This window comes from Ostrea edulis, chromosome 10 (assembly GCF_947568905.1).
Source record: "Ostrea edulis chromosome 10, xbOstEdul1.1, whole genome shotgun sequence".
NCBI classification, from domain to species: Eukaryota; Metazoa; Mollusca; class Bivalvia; order Ostreida; family Ostreidae; genus Ostrea; species Ostrea edulis.
Window position 1 is genome coordinate 45,023,186 of NC_079173.1, and position 26,259 is coordinate 45,049,444.

Genomic DNA, 26,259 nt, shown 5'->3' on the forward strand with positions numbered 1-26,259 from the left:
CTCCTCCTAGGCACCTGATCCCACCTCTGGTGTGTCCAGGGGTCCGTGTTTGCTCAACTATCTATTTTGTATTGCTTGTGGGAGTTATGAGATTGATCACTGTTCGTTATCTTCACCTTACATACATATGCCACATGAAGAAAACTTTGTTGCGACACCCAAGACTTTTCACCTTGTGACCTTGGACTTTGACCTACTGTTCAAAAACTTTTATCTGGGATATATCTTTTGAACCAATACGGATAGGGGCTTTGATATTTTACATATAGATATATCTTTGGAAACATATTTTTGCAGGTTGAGAAATATGACCTGTTACGTCGAACACGTGGTTACTATTTATAGTTCGTAAAGGAATTCATGTGTGTCATACCATGAAGACCGGTTATGTAGAACATGATTAGCAGGTTCTGTTTCTCAGTCATCCAAGCTCAAGACTTTGCGCTGTTCACACGTTGTACACCTACCCACCGACTCTCTACCTACACATTGCTCTTGTGGTGTTAAAGTGTTTTCATCAAAGTGTGAAACCGACACCGGGGTCATGACAATAGTTTTCTGGACAGTCGTCCCGCCGAGTTAAAAAAGTGTGTAACCTATTTAATTTCCTGTATTTTAGTATATACTTTTTTCTATAATAGACCGATAATCCCGGGGCCCATGACTTGAACAGACTTGAAATCGTAATAATGACGATACTTGCGTGCCGATATGACTACTCCTGATACTGTTAGTTAATAAAGAACAAACCCATGATTGTTAATGATAATTATTAAAAAGATAGATTAATTTTCTTGGTTTCCATAGACTTAAATTTCCAAAGAAATATTCAAATTACATTTTCATATTTACTATTGTCCTTTTTAAAAACGTCAACACAAACTTGTTAATGACATAAGCGATGAATGTAAACAAAGTTTTTAAAGGCAAGCGGAATTCCAATAATAGGCCTCTGTGTTTTCTTTTTGTATCCTGTTATAGATTTTCAGTTTAAAATTATATGATTTCAGCGAGAATAGTTCTTGTAATTCATATTTGCCTTTAGGTACAGGCGAACTAATTTAATCTCCACCGATACTTGATCATAGATCACAAGATCAAAGTGAACAGTACCTACTTTGTGAATATTGAGATAAAACGTCTATAATTGCTAAATTATCGGTATACCGGCCATCCCTCTAAACCGGCCGTTTTTTTTTTTCGGTCCTAGAGCCGGCCGGTTTAGAGAAGTTTCACTGTATATGCCATCGTAGATATTCCAGATATTATTCCTCAAGGCAGTGAGACAGATCGCGTGATATATGTACTTATCATGAATAAATGTGCAAGTATTGGAACAATTACCCATCAAAAGTGTTGTTATGATTTTGAATCAGGTAGTAAATAATTTTTGTTCGTTTGAAAGAATTCTAATAAGAACATAAGAAGACTCTTGACCAAAAAACGGTTGCCCTGAACTTTGACATACAGTTCAAGAACTTATTCTTGGTAATACCTTCGGAAACAAGAGCGATAGGGCTTTGATGTTTCAATTATAGATGCCTCACTAGAAGTTATTTATTTTGTTACCAGAACTGTTGACCTTGAGCTTTGACCAGAATTAAAAAAAAACACACATTAATTTTGACTATTTGGGTGTCTGGGTAGCGTTCTCGCTTCTCACCGCTGCGACCCGATCCCCGTGATCGTGGCGGTGGAGTACACGACACGAGTTTTATGTTTGTTTCAAGCAACGCGTTTGGAAAAAAAATGCCCAATACACGGTGGACCTTTAAAATTGTCGGCACCTTTGAAGTCCTATTTTACCGCGCGACCTAGACATTGAAGTCCACGGAGGATCTCCGTGGATGCCACCGCACATCTCTGTGGATGTCACCTGTACCTCCGTCGATGCCACCGTGTACCTCCGTGTGATAAAACAAAGAATTAAAAAAAAAACTTTCGCTTGGCCAACATGCCCACACCCCATTCATTGCTCAGAAATTAGCTATAAATCATTCAATTCTTGTAATTGTTGTTTAATGATACAATGTTGTTTTAATGCATATCCGTATGCAGACGTTCACACCTTTTTATGAAACGCCCAAATTATCGACACCCTGTATACAAACACCCGTGTCATTCCTACCACCGGTCGGTATTTCGTTTCATGGCATGTGCAGCAGAACAACGACAATCACTTGACAGTAATTTCATTTTGATGAATAGCAGCTCAAAGAAACAGGGGTGGATCCAGGAATTGCGGTTACGGGGAAGCCCCCGTAATTTACATATTTTATAGGGCTTATGAAATGTCTCATATGTAGTCATTTGTAGTATTTTGTATCATTTTTACATTGTATAAGGTGAAATTAATAAAATGACGCAAATATTAAGGGTTTTGGGGAAAAAATAAACTAATTCAAGAAATCAAAAGATTTTGTCAGTTATTTCTCCAAAAGAAATTATTGCTTTTATATCGTTTAATACATTTTTCTAAACAAAATATCACGATTTACCTTAAATTTGAAAATTGGGGGGGGGGGGTGTTATAGAGCCAGACTTCCCCCCATAGTGAGACCCCCCCCCCCCTCTCTCTCTCTCTCTCTCTCTCTCTCTCTCTCTCTCTCTCTCTTATTGCAGTCGACTTGTTAACCTACTGAGCTACTCATCTAGGTGAGAATTCTTTAAATGATTAGACAAATATTGCTGATATTTATATTTTCATCTATGTTTTCAAAGGAAGTCAGCCATTATGACGATGTAGAGTACTTCCTTAAGAAAAATCATTTAATGCCCTGCTGAAAAAAGTCTTGGTATCAAAACAATTTCCATAAAGTGATAGTAGTTTACCAGGAATAAATGAAGAGGAAACCCTGCTATGGGAGGAAGTCCGACTCTATAACTAGTGATAAAGTGGGTCTTCCCACGGGAAGTCTGGCTCTAGGGTGAGACTTCCCTGTAGTCTAGTCATTCTACTGTTTTACCTCAAACTGATTGCAACAGAAATGGTTTTTGCGAAACTTGTAGTGGAATATGCTTATAATGATCACATAAAAAATGGAGAAAAATCGAGAGAGGGGAAAGTCGTCGATTTGCTAATTTAAATTAGCAAATTTTCATAGCATAAACTTTGTTACGGCATGTCTCCCATAAACGCAGAAAAGTTTACAAGGGAGATAATTGAAGTTATGTAGACGCTCTTTGTAGTACATAGTTGCATATATATATATATATATATATATATATATATATATATATATATATATATACTGTTAAGTCAATGTTATCCTCTAAAACGCTAGTTTTTTTCAGGCATGTGCTAATTTTTGACCACTAATTGCATTTTCATACGAAAAAAGATTGACTTTGTATAAAAGTTCAACGTTATACGATATTCTATGTATACTATCCATATTATGTCTGATTCTTACAGAGATCGGTTCCGAAGCATCCAATTCATATAATCAAAGAACTACAATTTGAAAAATATAAAATATTGGAGTTTAACTTCTCTCCAAAACAAAAAATATATTAATATGTAAGCCCTTGCTAACAACAAAACAAAATAAGTATGGAAATCAGTTTATGCCATTAGTTGATCATGTTTAGCGTTAAATGTCGCAAAAACATAAGAACAACAAAAACGTATCTCTTATTAATCAATATTCCTTCAAACGTTTATGTAATGTTTGTAGTTGTAGGTGAAATACCACTTGTAATGATTTTTAACGTGTCAACGTCTGTCGCAACACGGGATCTCCGTTTTTAAAGGGCATATTCGAAAGACCCGTGATTTTCACTTCGAAATATCGAGCGTTTGGTGAGAGAGTAATCGCATCTTAGGTTTGGTGCGGCCATGACACGAACGGCCTTGAATTTAGCTTTTGATTGTACATACATGAGATTAATTTCCAGCTGATTTAATAAATCAGGCGTTGGGCATTTTTCCCTCACAAGTGAATTACATCGACTTTTTAATTTTCAGGTAGTTATAGAACACTTGAATTTGCAATACATATCTTGGTGATAGTCAATATATTGTGCAACTAAGAGAAAAGGGGAGCATAAGTGTGAACAGGACGAGTGCCGTCAGAAATTACTCCATTGTCTCGAAAATTCGTTCTTACAAAGACCTAAGAATTTCAACTTTCGAAACTTTCCTTAATTTGTGTAGCTCTTTTTGAACTATTGTAGTGTAGTATGGGGTCTCCGAAACTACCACAACATTGAGATGGTTCAGAATCGCGAACTTCGTCATTATCACAGATTCATTCCTTTACCTGCACTACATGAATGGCGAATTCGGATGGAAAAATCCTTAACGCTGACACTGTATAAACTATACGTACTATCAATGAGCAACGTTACTAAACATGAGTAAATCAATATAATAAGTTTAACTGGACATCACAAATGAAGTCATTATCTGAATCTTTAAATTCTAAAGAAAATATATAATAGGTTACTATTGTGTGACACTTGTGATTTCAGATCAAGTTGCTTCATAACTATAAGAAGTAGTGGCTAGTACATGTAAAAGTAAATCAACTATTAAGTTATGTTTATATAGATATTAAAACACATTTTAGAACCGAAAATTAATTTTCCACGAGCATTCCAAAATATCTAAGATCTTTAATTGCACTATGAAGGTGTGGTATACTTCCAATTAGAATAGAAACGGGGCGATACAAAGGATAATAATTAGAAGACAGAATATGTACATTGTGTTCTTTAGATTGTGTTTCCGTGGGGGAATACATGGAGCGGCCCTTCGGATGAGACCGAAAAAAAATGAAGCCCCGTGTCACAGCAGGTGTGGCATGATAAAGATCCCTCCCTGCTCAAAGACCATAAGCGCCGAGTATATAGGCCTAAATTTTGCAGCCCTTCACCGGCAATGGTGATGTCTCCATATGAGTGAAATATTCTCGAGAGGGACCTTAAACAATATACAATCAATCACTTTTAATAGATTGTGTAGAAGATGAGTCACGTTTTACTACCTTGTACTGCATACTTAAATCTCAGAACATATTTTTACTACTTGTACCTCACATTGTTTAGTCAACTTAGATTGTATTATTTTTTATTAACAAATTTCCCACGGCAAACCACCCAGTTTATACATTCCGCTTATATATACAGACATTCTTTGATTTACAGAAAACACTATGAGTAATCATTGTCTTTGTATTACTATTATTTCTTTATCACAATGACATTTAGATCCGATGGATCGGGTGTTTTTGAATTCGCATTTATATGATTTCCTGTATGTCACTATGATTATTGACTTGCTCAGCTGTAACAATGCGTTGCAAAAGAGTGCATCAAAAATGTCGCCGTGACTACACTAATCCCAACACAATAATATTTTTTTTAAAAAGGAAAATTTGGTGTCTAAATCTACAAGTCTTAATCATGAATGATCAAGTCGCGGTCTTCGCTCAACAACACCTACTTTTTACTTCGACAAGATCTGTATATTTTGTGCAAATTTTCTGATAGGAAACGTGGCGTTAATGGTTTTTCTATCCGAACTGTAGATTTCTCAAAGAAACTTATAGATATTTGTAGAGAAAGAAATGAGGAATGGTAAAAGAAAAAGAAAAAAGAAAAACAATACCCTCGTCCCGACTAATTTGTATCCATGTACCCGATTCAATTTATCACTAAACATGTGACGTGAATTTTCCAACTCGTAAGCAAATCCCAACACCCTAAGCAAGTTTTTTTCCAAGGTCACGAAAAGTAGGTAAATCATCAAGGTCACAATGTCAAAATGTTTGGTACCATCTAAAGGTTTTGTCACAAAGAATACACATATTAAATATGAAAATACTGTCATTTACCATTCAAATGTTATGGCCAAAGTTAAACATTTTGCGGACTGACAAACAAACGAACAAAGCAAATACGATTACGGCATTATACACAGGGGCGGATCCAGTAATTGCAGTTAGGCAGGGAGGGGCGGGCGCAAGTTTATGAGGCCGGGGGTCTTTGGGACGCCTTGAACTCCTGAATGGATTTTACAGATTTTATAGGGTTTGAAATATGCCTCCTAATATTTTACCATTTTCTGTCATTTAGGATGAAAGTGAAATTAATAAAATGACGCAAATTTTAAGGTTTTTTTTGGAGGGGGGGTGCAAGTTCTCCCAATAAAAGTAATTAAATAAATCAAAACATTCTGTCATTTATTTCTCCGGGAGTGGAATTATTGCTTCTTTTATCGTTTACAATTTTCTAAACAAAAGACTATGATTTACATTAATTTTGTAAATTTTAGGGCGGGGGGATGGGGGGCTGCGTCCCCTTCAATCAGTCACTGATATACTCATGATTTTAAAATCTCAAACTGTTAAGTGATTTTTATGAATTAATTATCACTTCTTTAACTGTCTCATATAAATAGTATGTCATTTTGTGCCAGAATCAATGTTCACGAGTTTCATATTAACTCTTCTCATTTTCATCGATTTTTCTTCCAAAATAAGGCTTTACGCCTCATAAAAAATATTCATTTAAAATTTTAGTCTGAATAAAGTAGTTTGTGAATGTTAACATCGTTCCCGATGATTATAGCAATTATGTTTCTTTTATTTATTTCATGTGTGAAGATAAATGATAAATCCCGGTTAGAATGACTGGACTACTGGGTGTTCTCCTACTCTAGAATGAGCCTTTCCCCAGAGTGAAGGCTCGCTCTAGAGCCAGGCTTCCGGGGGAAGGCTCACTCTAGAGCCAGGCTTCCGGGGGAAGGCTCACTCTAGAGCCAGGCTTCCGGAGAAAGGCTCACTCTAGAGCCAGGCTTCCGGGGGAAGGCTCATTGTGGGGGAAGGTTCACTCTACAACACCTGTTTCGCCCCCTTACATCCGCCACTGAGAAATGTGTACCATAAGCAGTGTATTTTTTTTTTTTTATAAAAACGTATCGTTTCCATTGTAAATTAGGAATAGGTGATTAAGATCTGCTCTATACATGTTTATATGTAGTCTTGATATATCACAAAATATACAGTTGACAACGAGTGAAATAAAATGCAGACGTTTTCTCGTTTATTCAGTGACTCACAAAGTTGGGTGTCTTCTGAATGAAAGTTGTAAAACAAACGTACTAGGTTTTGGTTAGTTATAACATAAACAGGGGTAAAATTCATCTTATATCCGTTAGTCATGGGTATTGGGTCAACTTGTAACTTCGTAGAAGAATAATCTTGGCTAGCGAAGATGGAATTCCGTCAGCATAAACATATTATGATAGTTAAATCGAAGAATTATCCAGTTAATCCAGTGCAATTGTAATATGCATGTAGCTTGTGTTTATTTTATTTTTTGACGGAGGGGGAGATAGACAGCTAAGCACGTAGCACCGATTTGAAGGGGGGGGGGGGGGGCTCATTCATTAGTCCTAACCCGGACCAGTCGAAATATTTAAAATGTAAAGAAAATAAATTGGCAAATAAAAAAATATATCAGAATGAAAAGGGATGGATTGTACTTATCATTATTTATACTGAACGTTGTAGCCTTCCCGTATCTGCTTACATTCAAGATATAATCAATAACTACCGATGTTCTCTCTCTCTCTCTCTCTCTCTCTCTCTCTCTCTCTCTCTCTCTCTCTCTTCCTTTCATTATTTGATACTTCTAAATTTAAAAATGATGTCATATAGAAATTAAAAATTTTGATAATCGATAGCGTATATGAATAGAATCAGCTGAAATTCAAATCGTTAATTCATTTCTGTTAACATTAGTATTAGTCTTGTTTTTATCATGAAGTAGTAGCATTTGCAATCTAATTAAAATCAGACTTATTAGATCCGCACCGTATACTCTATGTAAGTATTATAGCGATTGTGAGCGTATCACAGGATCTGATTTTAATTAGATTGGTCGCATTTGAAGCTGAGATTTTAAATCCTTTAATATTGTACATGCAGGTGGAATCGGAAGGGGGGTAATATGAAAGCGTGGAAGTTAGAAATGTGTCCTTGTAGCGACCTACCCACTGCATAATTTATGAAATTGAAGTCGGAAACGTTTGAGCGAATGAAGAAGGGAGACTACTGCCCCCCCCCCCCCACCCCCCCCCCCACACACACACACATGTACACAATTTAAAGTGTTCATAATCGAACAATTTAAGCACCATTTTTGGTGTTATCTTATTGCTTGTCAATAATTTTACACTAATTCACCACCGGCGACATGCTCCTTCTAATACATTGAAATACAAGTACAGGTAATGTTAGCACGGACCTCTATAAACACCATGGACCATCGTGACCATGGTAAACAGATCCATGTAGTAACGCAGGGGTTCTAAATTTTTGAAGCGATCGGTCTATTTATTTTTCTCAAAAACAACATAAATGAGGGTTTTCTTTGTCTAACACACATCGCACGGAACGCACAGAAGTATATGCCCCATCCTTTACTTTTCTCAGACACTCGTGTTTAATATCGAGTACCTACGAAAATTCGCACGGATGTTTGCTTCATGAGCTGAATTAAAGATTTGAAATAATTTGAGAAAGAACCATGATAATGTGTCACAAGAATATAAAAAATACATTCAATTTCTTACTAAATTGGGATTCATAATAATCTTTATTTTGACGAAATGCTTGAAAATGAAAATAATGCAGGGTGAATGATGGAAGATGTAGCGTTACTAAGATGACAAGATATCAACTATTTCCATATTAATTAACTAGTATAATCCAATAAATTCACAATTTTAAGTCTTTTTGTCACATATTATATTCTGATTTAGGAATGTATCTATTTTTCTTTTCGCAATATAAGTAATGTTAGCACGGAACTCTATCAAGTCCATTCTGCAGTTTGATCATACCTTCTCATTCAATAACTTTTTTAAATAAAAATGTCTGTCTAAATTTTGAATGGCAAGAGATAGGGCTATCATATATCATATGCACATTTCTTGCGACAAGACATTTCTTTTTGGTCCAAGTTTCAAAACTTTTGACATTAACCCTTGGAGAAAACCTAACTTAAGACAATATCCAGTGGCGGATTTAAGGCTGAAGCGCAGCCCTCCACCTAAAATTTTCAAATTTAAAGTATATCGTGATGTCTTGTTTAGAAAAATGTACTTAACGATATAAGATATGGAATTCTCGCCACGTTGTGAGGCAGTTATGTTCATTTAAGAGTTCATTGCTATCTCTGTGCTTTATATATAAAATACTTCGAATGCAATGTGTATCATGTATGATCCTCTTAAAATGTACGTTAAATAAGTGTATTCCATTTCCATTCTCCATCACCGTGTAGCGTGTGACAACGTGGCGAAAATTCCATCGTCATCGAAACTTGCCTAGATGGTCGAGCGGTCTAGAGCGTTCGTTACACGCTGCTATGAAATTTGGTTCCGCAGGTCGTGAGTTCAACCCTGGGTAGGGGCGGAAGTGGGTATCCAGATAAAGTGAAATTTTCAGTGCTTCACACACACACACACACACACACACACACACATATATATATATACAAACATGTAAACCCAACTAAATAATATATATATGTATATATATATATATATATCCAATGATGGCTAAGTACACATGATCCACATCTAATAAATAACACTTAGCGCTTTCGCCGTGTAGTTTGGCTCTTCAGGGTGTAACAAGCTGAACAAAAAGACGTCTCAACTACAATGCGATAACTTAGTACATTGTGCTCTTTTTGTTATGTGTACTTAGTCATCGATGGATATATTTTTTTCTACTTATTCCCGATATTATGGACATTTTGTGCAATTTTACTATATATATATATATATATATATATATATATATATATAATCCCGTGTGGATCCGGGTTAGAAAAGGTCCTCAGTACCCCTTTGTTTATCGTAAGAGGCGACTAAATGGGGCGGTCCTTCGGATGAGACCACAAGAACCGAGGTCCCGTGTCGCAGCAGATGTGATATGATAAAGATCCCTCCCTGTTCAAAGGCCACAAGTGCCGAAATGGGTCTAAATTGAGCAGTCATTCATCAGCAATGATGGCATCACGTCTCCATTTGAGTAAAAAATATTGAACGGGACGTTAAACAATACCTTGACCTCAAGAAAACAGCAGCGTAATGTAATATTTTTCATGAACATAATGATTTTTATAGAAATTGAAAAATCTCAGCAGTGCCAACGTGACTCAGGTGAACGATGTGGCCCATGGACATATTGTGATATAGTATGCTACGGTTCCATCATCTCTCATATTAACGACCTATTAACCAAAAAACCGATGTGTTGATAAAAGTTCTTTCTTAATTGTCCTAAAATAAAGTTTCAACACATAGCATTTGACCTAATTTTTTTATCACAGTTTCATCCTGAAAACTTATATATATTTTCTTTATTTTTCGGCCAAATGTAATGTTTTTGTGGAATGATATATTTCAGTGCATTACATCATAATATAAAAGTTCAACGCTTTTTAAAAAATTCAAAATGAGGGAATAGCATTTTTTGTCATTAAAAAACTAAGAACTGTTTGATTCACGGATAAGTTGTTTATCATGCGGGGATGTGATTTCACAATTTTCATGTTTTTTTTTAAAAAAAAAATAATCAAAATTGTCATTCAAATAAGGAATAATTAGAGAACGAGAGAGAGTGTGAGTTATAATCTCTGGTCATGAATTTACAAACTACACAAAAATTCTATGAAAATACATGATTTAATATTTCTTAAAAATAACCATATATCACATCGAGCTGAAATGAAAATGTAATCAATGTCCACCATCACTACATGAGGAAATGTAATCAATGTCCACCATCACTAGATGAGGAAATGTAATCAATGTCCACCATCACTAGATGAGGAAATGTAATCAGTGTCCACCATCACTAGATGAGGAAATGTAATCAGTGTCCACCATCACTAGATGAGGAAATGTAATCAATGTCCACCATCACTAGATGAGGATATGTAATCAGTGTCCACCATCACTACTTGAGGAAATGTAATTAATGTCCGCCATCACTAGATGAGGAAATGTAATCAATGTCCATCATCACTACTTGAGGAAATGTAATGAGCGTCCACCATCAGTGTAGATGAGGAAATGTAGGCAATGTCTGCCATCCCTTGATCAGGAAATGTAGACCAGATTCATTGGCTGAAGGAAGGGTAATGGTAATCGTAAGTCATCTGTAAAACATGAAATAACATCATTGAGTCATTTCTGTAAATTTGCGAAGAAACACTTTTCTCAAGAGGTAATATTTACATTGTATATATATATATATAGATAGATAGATAGATAGATAGATATACAAGAGTTAAAAATGTTGCGTTTCATTAAGCGTAAAAACAAACTAAAATTTGAAGTTTATGTTTTGTTCGTTTTCATATTAAAATTTTGATACGATCTTAAAGCCATATTTCACTTTAAGATTATGCGACACCACTGGGAAAATTAATTCTTACATCTACACCAAGATACACCGCTGGCAACATGTTTTAGGATCAGCTTCTCCCCTGGCGTCCTCTTCATTAGAGTCAGATTCTTCTCTGGCGTCCTCGTTATCAGAGTCAGATTCTTCTTTGGAGTCCTCGTCCACACTGTCTGGATAGTCTAAAGGTATCAAAACACAGAAGGTAATCAATCAATCACAAATCCTACATCAAAATCCAACTCGGTCATCCAAGTATCAATACTTCAAAAGAAAACTGATCACTAGCAATCTTATTGAATTTTCTCTATAACTGAGGCGGAGGTTAAACATAATCCTGTAGAAGTGGGCCCGGCCTACCACGGACAACATCAATTCTGTATTGATAATTGTAATGTAATTAACGATTGATCAATTGTAGAAGTGGGCCCAACCTACCACGGGCAACATCAATTCTATATTGATAATTGTAATGTAATTAACGATTGATCAATTATTCAAATTCAATCATGTAATCACATTCATCACACATTACATGACATGACAGGATTCAAGGTCATAAGCCTATGGGTCACATTGCTCACTTGATCAGACAGTAGCTTTTTCTTCTTGATTTATAACAAAAAATCATTACTGTGCATCAATTCATATTGGTCATGTAGGAGTTTAATTCAATTCACATCCACACTACTGTAGTATAATAATTGTATAGTGAGAAGATTTATTTTGTAGCACATGACATATTCTCCTGGGGCCAGTGTACCCACTTATTGCATTAGAAATACACAGTGTTTACATACATATCACTAGCTGTACATGAATCTTAACAATGTATTCTAGTTGACCTTTGCCCTTTGCAATCAAAATTTTTTAGTGACAACAATTGGGATGACAATGTATCTAACTGGAAAATTCAGAAATAATCATCGTTGAACCAAGGGCATTATATTAAATCAAACGTCAAAAATGTTGATTGCATGCGTAATTAGTTATATCAAGTTTTATCTTCATATTCACAAAATACACCAAAACCAACAACACCCAACATCCAAAGTGTCGGATCGAATAGTAGGTCAAATGAATAAGGATATAAAATGCACAAAAATGACCAACAGCACGAACAACAGTGAATTGTCAAATTATCGGGTATACCTCTCCCTTTCTCAGGACGATAGAATTTCTACATAAAAATGAAAACTAAATAGAAAAGCAAATTAACACTTAAAGTAAACCACAAAAGCTGATAACAAACAAAACGTCTCCATGTTGAAATTAAGTCGTAACTCACTATCCCTGTAATATAAGTATACAATCTTCTTTGGAACATTGCTTCCCGATTTCACAACAATCCGAAAATCTAAATGACTTTAACTAAAGAACATTGTCTACAGTTGACATCAGCCTCCAAACCTAAAAAAAAAAAAATGCTAACAAAAGTCAGATTTTGATCTGGTGAAGAACAAGAAGCCCATGGGCAACATGGCTTACCGGACTCACATTGACTCATATTTAAAGATTTTTTCCTATATATGCATGTAAAACTTTGATCCCTATTGTGTAGGGCTGTCATAGATCCAAAAAATTTGAGGTCGGGTCGGTTCTAAATTTTTAAATTCAGATTCGGATATATCGGTTTCGGTTTACATAACTTGTTTTAACACAATAATTACTCGGGAACGTGGACTGGGTTTAGACTCGACAACCATGGTACTCGACACAGCATTGTCATTTCTCGTTTCCATTCCATGTTTTCAATGTTTTGTCATTGACGATGTCGGTTCGAACCTGTGGCGTATTTTCAATGCGTTTGACATATCTTACATACTGTCATTGTTTATAGTTCTGTCCAAAATGCCACCATCTGACCATTGGTCAAAATATAGCCACCTTTAGGATTTTGACGACATTTCGTTTCAACGGATTTCTAATATTGATTCTATTTTAAAAAGCAAACCCGAACCGAAATACAAAAAAATGGAACCCAACCCAACCCAAACAACACAACCCGCACGGTTTTTGGTTATTTTGGGTACCCGTTGCAGCCCTACTATTGTGGCCCCAACCTACTCCCACGGCCATGATTTTTTTTCCAAAATTGAATCTGGACTATGTCAGGAAGCTTTCACGTGAATGTAAACTTTTCTGGCCCAGTGATTTTTCAGAAGAAGATTTTTAATGATTTTCCCTACACACATATATAAAAATATATATATATGTAAATCAACTTTGATCCCATATTGTCGCCACAGTTTACCCTCAGGGCCATAATTTCAACAAATTTCAATCTGCACTATGTTACTAAAAAGGAAGTATTGATGTAAATTTCCACTCTCTTGGTCTAGTAGTTTTTGAGAAGATTTTTAAAGATTTTTACTATTTATTTCTATGTAAAACTTTGACGACCCCCCCCCCTTGTGGTCCCATCCTGCCCTGGGGACCATGCTTTTTACAAACTCAAATCTGCCCAAGGTCAGGAAGCTTTCATATAAATTTCTACTTTCCTGTGTCCCAGTAGTTTTTGAGAAGATTTTTAAATATTTTTCCAAAATATTTGCATGTAAAATTTTGATCCCATATTGTGGCCCCATCCAACCTTCCAGGGTCCATAATTTTAACAAACTTGAATCTGCACTATGCCAGGAAGCATTCTAGTAAATATCAGCTTTTCTGGCTCTTGAGAAGATTTTAAATGGCCCCACCTTATTTCTGCATTTTTGTGATTATCTCCCCTTTGAAAAGGACATGGCCCTTCATTTGAACAAACCTAAAAGCCCTTCACACAAGGATGCTTTTGGCCAAGTTTGCTTGAAATTGGCCCAGTGGCTCTGAAAAAAAAATCCAAAATGTATAAAGTTTAAACAGACGGACAGGCAGACAAACGACGGACAACAGGTGATCAGAAAAGTTCACGAGAGTTTTCAGCTAAGGTGAGCTAAAAACCTAACTGCAAACTTATTCCCTTCATTTCCACATGTTTGGATCCCATTTACCCAAGGCTGTTTTCTGTACTAAGTTTGATTGAAACCCAGTGGTTCTGGAGACGAGGTTGAAAATGTGTAAAGTTTAGAGACAGACTGATATATGACAGAGAACAGGTGATCACTTTTTTGTGAAGTTTGAATGATAATCTACTAATTAATTTTACTTGGCCTTACAGAGAACGGGTGATCAGAAAACCTCACTTAAGTTCATGTGAACTAACAAGAGGCCCACAGGTCTTAACAGTTACCTGAATATTAAAACCCAAACGTAACCAATACATGCGCGGTTTGGCACGCGCCTTCGTGTACCCCCAGATAAGTATGGGGAGCAAACTATAAGAAGTTTGAGAGAAGCCATTTGATATCCAATCCATATAATTTCGTTGCTTACCATTCCTTAGCTGCTGTTAGAACAAGAAAGACGTCAGGTGAGACTTTAACTTTCATTATAAATACTATGATGTTGTTTTAAAAAAGTAATGTGTGTGGTATATAAAGCAGAATAATAAATCGTACAATGGGCCGGCATGTCTCGGTTAAAAAAAACAAGAGGCCCAGGGGCCTTATAGGTCACCTGAGTATTATGTAACAACCTTCTAATGTTTGAATTAGGTTTGTGTTTAAATATAAGAATTTTACTTTTGGATGGAAGAAACATTGAATAGCTATGTGGTCAGCCCCGCCTTTGCACCAGAACCCCTGACCCAGGGGCCATAAATTTCAGTTTTGAAAGAAGCATCCTTGATCATCATTATCATACTATTAGTTTGTTTACTTAATACCCAGCAGCAGAGGAGAAGATTTTCAAAGAAATAAAATGCATTTTCACTATATGATCAATAGGGCCCCACCCTAATACCAGAACCCCTGACCCAGGGGCCATAAATTTCACAATTTTGAAAGAAGCATCCTTGCTCATCATAATCATGCTATTGGTTTGTCTACTTAATACCCAAGGACAGAGAAGAAGATTTTCAAAGAAATAATGCATTTTCACTATATGACTTATAGAGCCCCACCCTAGCACCAGAACCCCTGATCCAGGGGCCATGAATTTCACAATTTTTAACAAGAGGTACTGTGAGCAATGCTCACTAAGAATACCCCCCGCTTACCCCAATCTCCCAAAGGGTGTTGGTAATAGATATAAACTACCTCTTTTCTGAGTGTTGCTTCTTCGATCTCCAGTGCGCATGACCTTTGACCTTTTGACCCCAAAGTCGATAGGGAACATCTTCATCCCATGGGTAGTCCATATGTATGATATGGTGACTGTAGGTGGAAAGGATAACGCTTTAGAGCCCGGAAACCATATTGCTACTTCAATGTCCAGTGCACTTGACCATTGACCTTTTGACCCCAAAATCTATAGGGATCATCTTCATCCCATTAGTAGTCCATATATATGATATGGTGACTGTAGGTGGAAAGGATAACGCTTTAGAGCCCGGAAACCATATTGCTACTTCAATGTCCAGTGCGCTTGACCTTTGACCTTTTGACCCCAAAATCGATAGGGAACATCTTCATCCCATGGGTAGTCCATATGTTTGATATGGTGACTGTAGGTGGAAAGGATAACGCTTTAGAGCCCGGAAACCAGATTGCTACTTCAATGTCCAGTGCGCTTGACCTTTGACCTTTTGATCCTAAAATCGATAGGGAACATCTTCATCCTATGGGTAGTCCATATGTATGATATGGTGACGGTAGGTGGAAAGGATAATGCTTTAGAGCCCGGAAACCATTGCGTCTACAGACGGACAACTCGATTCCAGTATACCCCCCCACAACTTGTTGCGGGGGGTATAAAGAGGCATCCTTGCTCATCATTACCATGCTATTAGTTTGTCTACTTAATACCCAGAGACAGAGAAGATTTTCAAAGAATTTCTACATTTTCACTATATGACCAATAGAGCCCCACCCTAACACAAGAACCCCTGCCCCAGGGGCCATGAATTTCACAATTTTGGTAGAGGGCTCAATGCTCATTATAATTATGCCCACAGTTTGGCTTCTTAATGTCCAGGAGTAAAGAAGAAGATTTTTTAAAATTACACTGATTTTGATGGTTTTTGCCCCACCCCTCAGGCCCCAAGGGGGCAGGGACCACGAATTTCACAATTTTTGTTCCCCTTCACCCACAGATGCTATATGCCAAAATTGGTTGAAATTGGTTCAGGGGTTTCAGAGAAGAAGCTGAAAATGTTCAAATGTTAACGCACGACGAACGACGATGGACAAAAACAGATAGCAATAGGTCAATAGGTGGAAAGGATAATGCTTTAGAGCCCTAAAAATGGGCTGAAACGTCTGGACCGAAGTGATGATCTATAAAAACCAAAGAAATTGATCCATGAATGTTGTTATTTTTAACGTTTGGGCCGAAATGTCACTGGGCCGAAGTGTCAATTTACTATAATGTGGAAACACAATAAGGGTGATGTTGGCAAAATGAACAAGATGTGTTTGTGAAACACAAATGCCCCCAATAATGGCCAATTCCGAAGATGGCCAAGGTCACCAGGGCAAATATCTTGGTACCAGTAGAAAGATATTGTCAAAAGAAACGTAATAAGGGTGATGTTGGCAAAATGAAAAATATGGGTCGAAGTGTCTCATACTAGTGAAAAATGATCTTTATATACTCCCAAAGGCTACATGAAATCTAGAAAAAAAAAATCCTACTCTGAATATCTAAGCTAAATTTTAACATTCAGCAAAAGTATAAAACAAGATGTGTTCTTACAACTTCAATGCCCTCATCAGTGCATACACTGATGAAATGCTTCACACAATATAATAGGCATAATAAGATTATAATATTGAAATGTAATTATGACTAATTTGGACCCATCCTAGAATAAAAACCCTGGGTTGTGAAATTCACCATTTGTTGTTCATCTTTTTTCTGCTATTCCTTAGTATGCAGATTTTATACAGTTTTATACAGTATCAGCAAACTTACATATATAAACACTATAATACTAAGATTGTACCCACCCTGGGGTCAAAACCCTTACCCCGGGGATCATGAAATTGACAATTTTGGTAGAAGCCTTCCTGCTTTACATCTTAATGCATTTAGTTTTACTTAAACATGTGCCGTTCTAGAAAAAGAGGACAGTTTTTGTCCTGCCCTCAAGGCCCCAGGAGTGTAGAAATCTTGAATTTTACAATTTATGTCTCACTTTTTCCAAAGTTGCTTCATACGAAATTTTGAGGGGAAAATTTTTTAGGTGTGCGGTAGTACCGGTATACCGGTATTTTTCTGGTACCGGTATGTACCACGGTACACGAGGCGAAATCCCGATATATTCAAGTCTGATAACTCTTAACAAAAATATATAAATTGAAACAAGAAAAAATAATTAAAAGAAATTTGTGTACGCAGTGACTCACATTATTTACATCGTTCCCTCGTGGTGATGTAATGAAAGGCAAGTCTAATAACTGTACACAATCAGTAAAACATACGAAGTATAAAACGCAATGATTTGATTATTAATGATATGAAAAGAAATCAAAATTAAAGAAAAAAAAAAAATGATAGAAAACATTTCATTAAGTAATTATTTTAATATATACGGTAGATTATAGAAATTGTTTTTATGTTAATTGGTTTATGTGGGTCGAATACCATTTCCGCCTATTAGGCAAACCCCAAGTTAAAAAAATAATATAAAATGGCAGATGCAGATTTGTGCATTCGAAACCACCGTTCTTCGAGCGAGTACAAATTCCTGCCAATTCTGAACGGCGAGTTAATGTGTTTGAGGTGCAAAAATGTAGGAATTGTGGTCGAAGAACAAGAACACATTCGTGCGCACATGTTCTCGTTATTGTCTTTAGAGAAAAGGACAGGCATATCCTACATGTAGAAGTTCTCGTCATTCGCGACTCTAAGAACTTGACTTTGAGATCGTGTCAAATAAATTCCACAGGTTTCCCCCTATTAATTATTTTGATTGTCGTCCCAGTCAGTAGTCTAGTCACAGTCGATTCTATTCATGATACAGAGACACTGCTATATTGTATGCACGATATACTTTTATGTTTGTATTAAACTTTTGTTCTGTTAACTGGTTTCAAAATAGATTTAAATAGGATAGTTTCCTTATTATTTATATTTGAATAAATTAAATGCAATTTACAATCAATAAACTAATAACTGCTCATTATATACAATAAATCACAACTAAAATCCACTAAAATTGAATCATAAAACTAAAAGATTAAATCTGCGGTATACCATGGTATGTACCGCGGTATTTTGCAAATACCACAGTATACCGCGGTACATTTAGTTTCTGCAGTACCCAACTCTAAAAAAATTGGAATTATAGTTATCAAGAGAAAGTTAAAAATTAGTCAATTTTTATACAGTGAAAATCACTGGAAAAATGTTTAAGTCCAATTATAATACAAAATTAATACATATAAATTCAAAGATTTGGATTAAAAATGACTAAAAAAAAAAAAAACAATTATAATACATTGAAAAATCACTGAATTTTTTAAAGTCCAATCATAATACAAAATTAATACATATACATTGAAAGATTTGGATTAAAAATTACTAAGTTTTAAAAAAGGAATACAATTTTAATACAGGACATGTTCCATGAAAAATGCTTGTATTGACTCCCATTGGGAATGTCTTTTCAAAGTGCCAAACTATGGTAATTTTTTGTGGTAACTAAAAATATTAACACTCAGGATCAAGAAAATGTAAAAAATAAAATTATAAAAGTATTCTTTCACTTTTAATTTCATTTTTTAAAAAACGGTTGCTAACATCACATTTTTATGACGGAACACTTGACGGAAAATGACATTAGCAATTAATAAATCTTCTGTTTACTAAACAAGTTATGAAATTATTCAACTACATGGCTCTCTTAATGAAAGGTTTAAATGTAATCTATATACATTACATCGAGACCAATGTTTGTTGTGCTTTAATAATGACCCAGAATCTTTTATTTTCTGTCAATGCTAATGTCAGTTCTTGACGGAACTTTTTTATGCTAATGTTATTGTTTGACGGAACAAAACCTTGTGGAACTTTTTCGCAGTGATGTAAATCATGATAGACTATAAATATTTTCCCATGACGAGTTTTTATTGCAATAAAATAGTCTTTGAATTCATAAACCGGTAGTTTGACGTACGATTTAGTACAAATAGAACGATTTCTTATGCTAACGTCACATGTTGCTAACGTCAGCAATTTTGACAGAAAGTCTATCGCTTGAAGTTTTACACAAGTCTAGATACTTCATTCACTCAACATGCCATGCAATTGGAAAATCCCATTACAACGCCCCTTGCAGGGAGAGTTGTAATAATAACAAAGAACCACAACTCTTACAAGGGTTTGGTAAAGAAGTGTGCTAATGTCACATTGTGCCGAGTAGAATTTGACAGAATAATGTTAGACCAAATATCAATGTAATTTCTTCAGTCAGATATTTTGTTTAAAGAAGATAAAATCTGTTCCACAATTAGATTATGACTTTTAATACTTAATTCCAGAAAAATAATCAAAGCAAATTGTTTTGCAGTACATCTCTATGTACATATGTCCATTAGTGCTAACGTCAGTATGTTTGACAGAACGAAAGTTACAAAAACTGTTTACTTTGAATTTACTTTTGTATAATTTGTTTTCATAAATAGTTTGCAATTTTTTTTTATAAAGATTAAGTAAAAGTACATACATTTTATGTTACATTTTTTTCACCCCTTGTTTTCTTATATAAGTTGAAATAAAGTATTTGAGAAGTTGGGTACCACTTCTCACGGGAGTTAATTCTGTCAATTTTTCTCATATTTTGAACATTCATATACCAAAATAATTTTAACAATTTATGTGTGGCAAAATATTTTTGATTTTATAATTAACTCTAGTCCATTCAAGTTTGTAATTAACAACATTCTTTACTTTTTAAGCATATTTATCTTTAAATACGGAGGGGAAAAAATTGACGGACATTTATGCTAATTTGGTGGAATTTGTCACAGTGAAAATGACTAAGTTTAATTTTGATACAAAAATAATATGCTTGAAAAAAAAAAAAAAAAAAAAAATTAAGTCCCTAAAAATACAAAAATAATATATTGAAAATAATCTAAGTCCAAAATGATACAAAAATAATACCCTTTAAAAAATCAAAGTCAGAATTTAATGCAAAAATGAGTTACCCATTCTTTAAATTTTTTTTTGTGATACAAAAATAATATATTTTTTCTGTATTAATTCAAAAAAGTACAAAAATGACTGTATTAATAATATATTAAAAATTTACTTTCATGTATTATTTTTCAATATGGAGTCTATTGTTCACACATTTAATACCTGACAATATTGGCCCCACCCTGATACTAAAACCCCTACCCCTGGATAATCAAATTTACAATAATAGTAAAGGACTACTTGTTATTTTTAGCTATTCAATTAGTTTTAATTTAGTATCAATGGCACTAAAGAAGATGTTATTTAAGTGTTTTGCACATAAGCACTATATAGTAAGTTTGGCCCCACCATGCGGTCAGAACCGCTGGCCTACCCTGGGAATCATGAAATTTACAACTTTGGCAGAAGCCTTCCTGCTCTAGTTTCCCATGCATTTAGTTTTTTGTAGACATGTGCAGTTCTTAAGAAGATTTTTGAAAATTTGTCAACTTTGGGTAGTTTTTGCCCTACTCCAAGGCTCCAGGGGTGATGGAGTCATGAGATTTACAATTTATGTCCCCCTTGTCCCAAAGCTGCTTCATACCAAATTTATAAAAGAATTGGACTGGTAGTTATCAAGAAGTTAAAAATGTTCAATCGTTAACGAATGACGGACGACACATGACGGCGGACGACAACCATTTGCAAAAAGTCACCTGACTTAACTCAGGTGACCTAATAAAGTGAGTCACTACGTACACAAATTTCTTTAATTATTTTTTGTTTTATATATATATTTTTTTATTTTAATTCAATTTTATGTTTTTGTTTATAGCTATAAGATTTTAATATATAGGGATAGTTTAACTCCTGTACCACAGTACATTCTGACACCAGAAAAATACTGGTACACCGGTATACCGATAATACTGTGCACCCGCTAAAAATTGTATTATTCAATGAATCATATAGTGAAAATTAGCACTGCACTGCAGAAATAATTTTGAACCTTGGGTGTGTAATATATATACTTGATTACACAATTTCTAATGTAAGTGGCACAAATCTTTCATAAATCTACATTTAAAGTCACATAAACACTTTCATTTTGAAAGTGTTTTTGGAGGGGAGACATTCATCAAAATATGTGAATTCACTCATTAATGAGATTTGTAAGCTATAGAACCCCTAAAATCATGGGACCTATTCAACACAGAGACTGGGTGTAATGTACATGTTAAATGTCAAACAGTACACAATGTAGATTTTGTCCACACCTGCTGCAGAAATTAACGCCATTCCAGGGAAATACACAACATTTTACAGAAATACACAACATTTTACAGAAACACACAACATTTTACAGAAATATACAACATGTCACAAGCCAGAGCTGTGTTGATATCACTGATATTTACATTCTTGACAGCTGTGAAAAATAATCATTTTTTTCATTCTTAAATTCATAAATTTAGCTGAAGAAAACAAAGAATTCTGAAATTTATCAGGGAGCACAATTAAAAGTAACTCTGATTATAACTCACACTATGAATAAAACTAAACACTAAATTTAATTATAACTCACCCTGTAATTAAAACTAAGCACAACCTATAATTATAATGCATTGTAATTAAAACTGAACATTAATTACCACTATTTATATCCTGCACTGTAATTAAAACTAATCACTACTTCTAATTATAACCCACACTGTAATTAACACTAAACACTACCTTTAATTATAGCCCACACTGTAATTAAAACTAAACACTACCTTTATCTATAACCCACACTGTAATTAAAACTAAACACTACCTCTAATCATAACCCACACCGTAATTAAAACTCAACATTCTCTATAAATTTATAACCCAGACTGTAATTAGTACTAAACATTACCGCTAATTATAACCCACACTGTAATTAAACCTAAACACTACCTCTATTTATAACCTATACTGTAATTAAAACTAAACACTGCCTCTAATTATAACCCACACTGTTATTAAAACTAAACACTACCTTTAATTATAACCCTAACTGTAATTAAAACTAAACACTACCTCTAATTATAACTCACACTGTAATTAAAACTAAACACTACCATGACTACCTCTATAAATTTATAACCCAGACTATAACTAAAATTAAACACTACCTCTATTTATAACCCACACTGTAATTAAAATTAAACACTTCCTCAAATCATAACTCACACTGTAATTAAACCTAAACACTATCTCTAATTATAACCCACACTGTAATTAAAACTATACACTACCTTTATTTATAGCCCACACTGTAATTAAAACTAAATACTACCTCTAATTATAACCCACACTGATTAATCATGTTTTTTTGTGAATTCTAAAAACGTTGAACTTTCAATAAATTTGAAATCACAATACTTTTCTCAAATCAATAACATCAAAACGTATGACTTTTCAATACTTTACACGACCATTTCTCGCGATAAATTAAAAACTAATTACATACGTATATATACATAAACACACACATACATATATACACACACATATATATATATTTAAATCATACACTATATTACTTTTAAGAAAATTAATATATAAGACATATAGATATACATTCATATACATAAATTTGATATTTATAATACTATAACAAATATATATAAATATGGTAGAGATATTTTTCAATCATGTTAATGCAAACTAAACACTAACTCTATAATTACAACACACACTGTAATTAACACTAAACTTTACCTCTAATTATAACACAAACTGTAATTATAAAAATAAACACTACCTCTAATTATAACCCACACTGTAATTAAAACTAAACATTACCTCTAATTATAGCCCACACTGTAATTAAAACTTAACACTACCTCTATTTATAACCCACACTGTAATTAAAACTAAACACTACCTCTAATTATAACCCACACTGTAATTAAAACTAAACACTACCTTTAATTATAACCCACACTGTAATTATAAAACTAAACACTACCTCTATTTATAACCCACACTGTAATTAAAACTAAACATTATCTCTAATTATAACCCACACTGTAATTATAAAACTAAACACTACCTCTAATTATAACCCACACTGTAATTAAAACTAAACACTACCTTTATTTATAACCCACATTGTAATTAAAACTAAACACTACCTCTAATTATAACCCACACTGTAATTAAAACTAAACACTATCTCTAATGATAACCCACACTGTAATTAAAACTAAACACTACCTCTAATTATAACCCACACTGTAATTAAAACTAAACAATGCATCTAATCATATCCCACACTGTAATTAACATGTGTTTTTATATTGACTGATATAGTACAATAAACTACAGTACTACTAGTACTTACCAGTCAGAGAGTACCTCCTCTGTAGATATCTATATACAGACACTGTGTTGGTGTCCCATGATCCGACCCAGAGAAGGTGAGTTTTATCATCATAGTTCAGGCTGTATGGTATGTTTATCCCGTGTTGTTGTGTCAGTAACAGAGACAGGAAGTGACCGTCCTTGTCAATCATCTGTACTGTGTAATAATCACACACCAGGATGTGTGACAGCGCGTCTGTACAGATTCCTAGTGGTCGTAGTGATGATCCTGATGGAGGTTCTGTGTAGGAGAATCGATGTCTGCCCCCGCGCTCTGTCACCACTACAGCACCACGTTTAGAATTAATGTAGTCAGACACAATGATATCACCGTTATTGTTCTCTGTGATATAGAGAGGCTGACTATACAGTGTGTGACCTGTGTTGTCGTGTTCTATGGTCAGGATGTGTTGACCACTACTGTTGTACCGGGTTACCTTGCCTGTCTTTGTATCAGTGTTATACATCGCCACCATCAGATCTCCAGTGGACGGGGAGCAGCACACACACACTGGATACCATGGTGATGTTCTCTGTATCAGTCTGGTGACTGTTTTATTGTCTGTAGACAGTTTGTTGATGTTACGTTTCCTGTCTATATAAATCAGTTCACCAGAACTGTTCACTGTGTGTACTCCTCTAAACAATGGTGTTATATCTGTCACACGGTGTATAGTGTCTCCTGTTGTGTCTGTCAAGATGAGATTGTCTAAATCAGAGACCCAGACCCGGTCTGACATCACACGAGATATGTGAAACACACCGTGACTAACACCTGTCACACAGACAGACGTGTGTAATACAGGTGTGGACATCAGTTTCACACACTCGTCTATTCCTACTTGTCGTTTTCCTGTTGTCATTTGGATTTCTGTGATGACACTCAATAACTGACTAGGACTATTCTTTATCTGGGGGACACGACTGGTCTTTATAAACAAGAGGAATTGTACCGCTCTGTTTGCTGATTGTTCATATCTGTCTTCATAGTTCTGTAGGTGAACAAGTTGTCTGTTCATTTTTCTCTTCTGTTGTTGTATTCTATCAATCAATAAACCTCGGTATCTTGTTTTAACATCACATACCACAGTGTCAATCAGATCCTTCAGTCTCTGGGCTTTTGTTGACATCTGTGATTGACGGTGACAGATTTGTGGGGGACAAGTTTGGATATCAGTTTGGATTCCTGTCAGGAGAACACGACAGTTATAGAGAGTCTCACTTCTGATGTTGTCAATGATTTCTCTGTGTTGTTGTCGCTTTGTTTGATAGGCTGTTCTAAGATCCACCAGCGCGTGTGTTCTGTGGTCTGTACAGCACTTACACACGGAATAGTTACACTGATCACAGAACATTCTGTATTTTCTCTTTGGATGTCTGACACAGGTCTCTCGTAAAGGGAAACAATTAAACTTCTCACGGTAAATCACAACATCATGGTGTTTGGTATGTAGATCAATGACATGTTTCTCTTTACACTGTAAACACAGATCACGTTTACATGTGTTACAGTAGAACTCAGTGTCCCCCTGACATTGAGAACACTGTCGTAGTTTACACTGTGTGGTAAAACTCCTCTCAGTATGACGAGTTATATAGAACACTACATTGTGATATTTGGTGTTATTTTCTGTAACACGTTTCTTTTTACACTGTAAACACAGATCACGTTTACATGTGTTACAGTAAAATTCAGTGTCCCTCTGACATTGAGAACATTGTCGTACTTTTAGCTGAGTACTGAGTCCTAGTGTGTCCATGATGTGGAGGGTCGGGGTCTTTAGGAATACAATCTGAAATTAAACACACAGTATAAAGCTAGAGAAACTGGAAAGTAGCAATCATTGAATTTACATTCATTTTTACATAATACATATTACAAGAGTTACATCATTTTGGATATAAACATTCCCATCATGTAATTAATACATTTAAATAGATCTACATAATTTACTGAATAATTTTAATTGACCCCTTTTCTGCATAAACAAGAGGCACCATGACACACATCGCTCACCTGAGTCACCCTGGCCCTGCTGTTGTTAAGCGGTTATGATTTTTTTTCTAAGCTTTTTTTATCATATAGTCGACCCAAACTTAGCCCCAAAGGATCATGACAAAACCAACTTGAATTCACACAACATGGGGATGCCTCGATACCAATACAAAAATAATGTGATAATATGACCTTGTTATTGTGGAGAAAGTCAAGGTCACAAAGTCAGATATCATTCTTTGAAATGAAACGTCTTTCCATACGATATCTACAAGTATGTAG

At 35.0% G+C, this 26,259-nt stretch overlaps 1 protein-coding gene across 9 annotated transcripts in view; it reads right to left on the bottom strand.

Moving 5' to 3' along the window:
- Positions 1 to 10,686: 10,686 nt before the first annotated feature.
- LOC125666246 (uncharacterized) overlaps positions 10,687 to 26,259 on the bottom strand; it is a 45,030-nt gene continuing 29,457 nt past the window's right edge. For all 9 annotated transcript variants that reach the window (XM_056151547.1, XM_056151545.1, XM_056151546.1 and 6 more), the window contains 3 exons: positions 23,962 to 25,774; positions 11,461 to 11,608; positions 10,687 to 11,181 (listed from right to left, as the gene is read on the bottom strand). In XM_056151547.1, the coding sequence (XP_056007522.1) occupies positions 11,463 to 11,608; positions 23,962 to 25,741 (1,926 nt within the window). In that variant the 5' untranslated portion in view covers positions 25,742 to 25,774 and the 3' untranslated portion in view covers positions 10,687 to 11,181; positions 11,461 to 11,462. The remainder of the gene's footprint in view (positions 11,182 to 11,460; positions 11,609 to 23,961; positions 25,775 to 26,259) is intronic.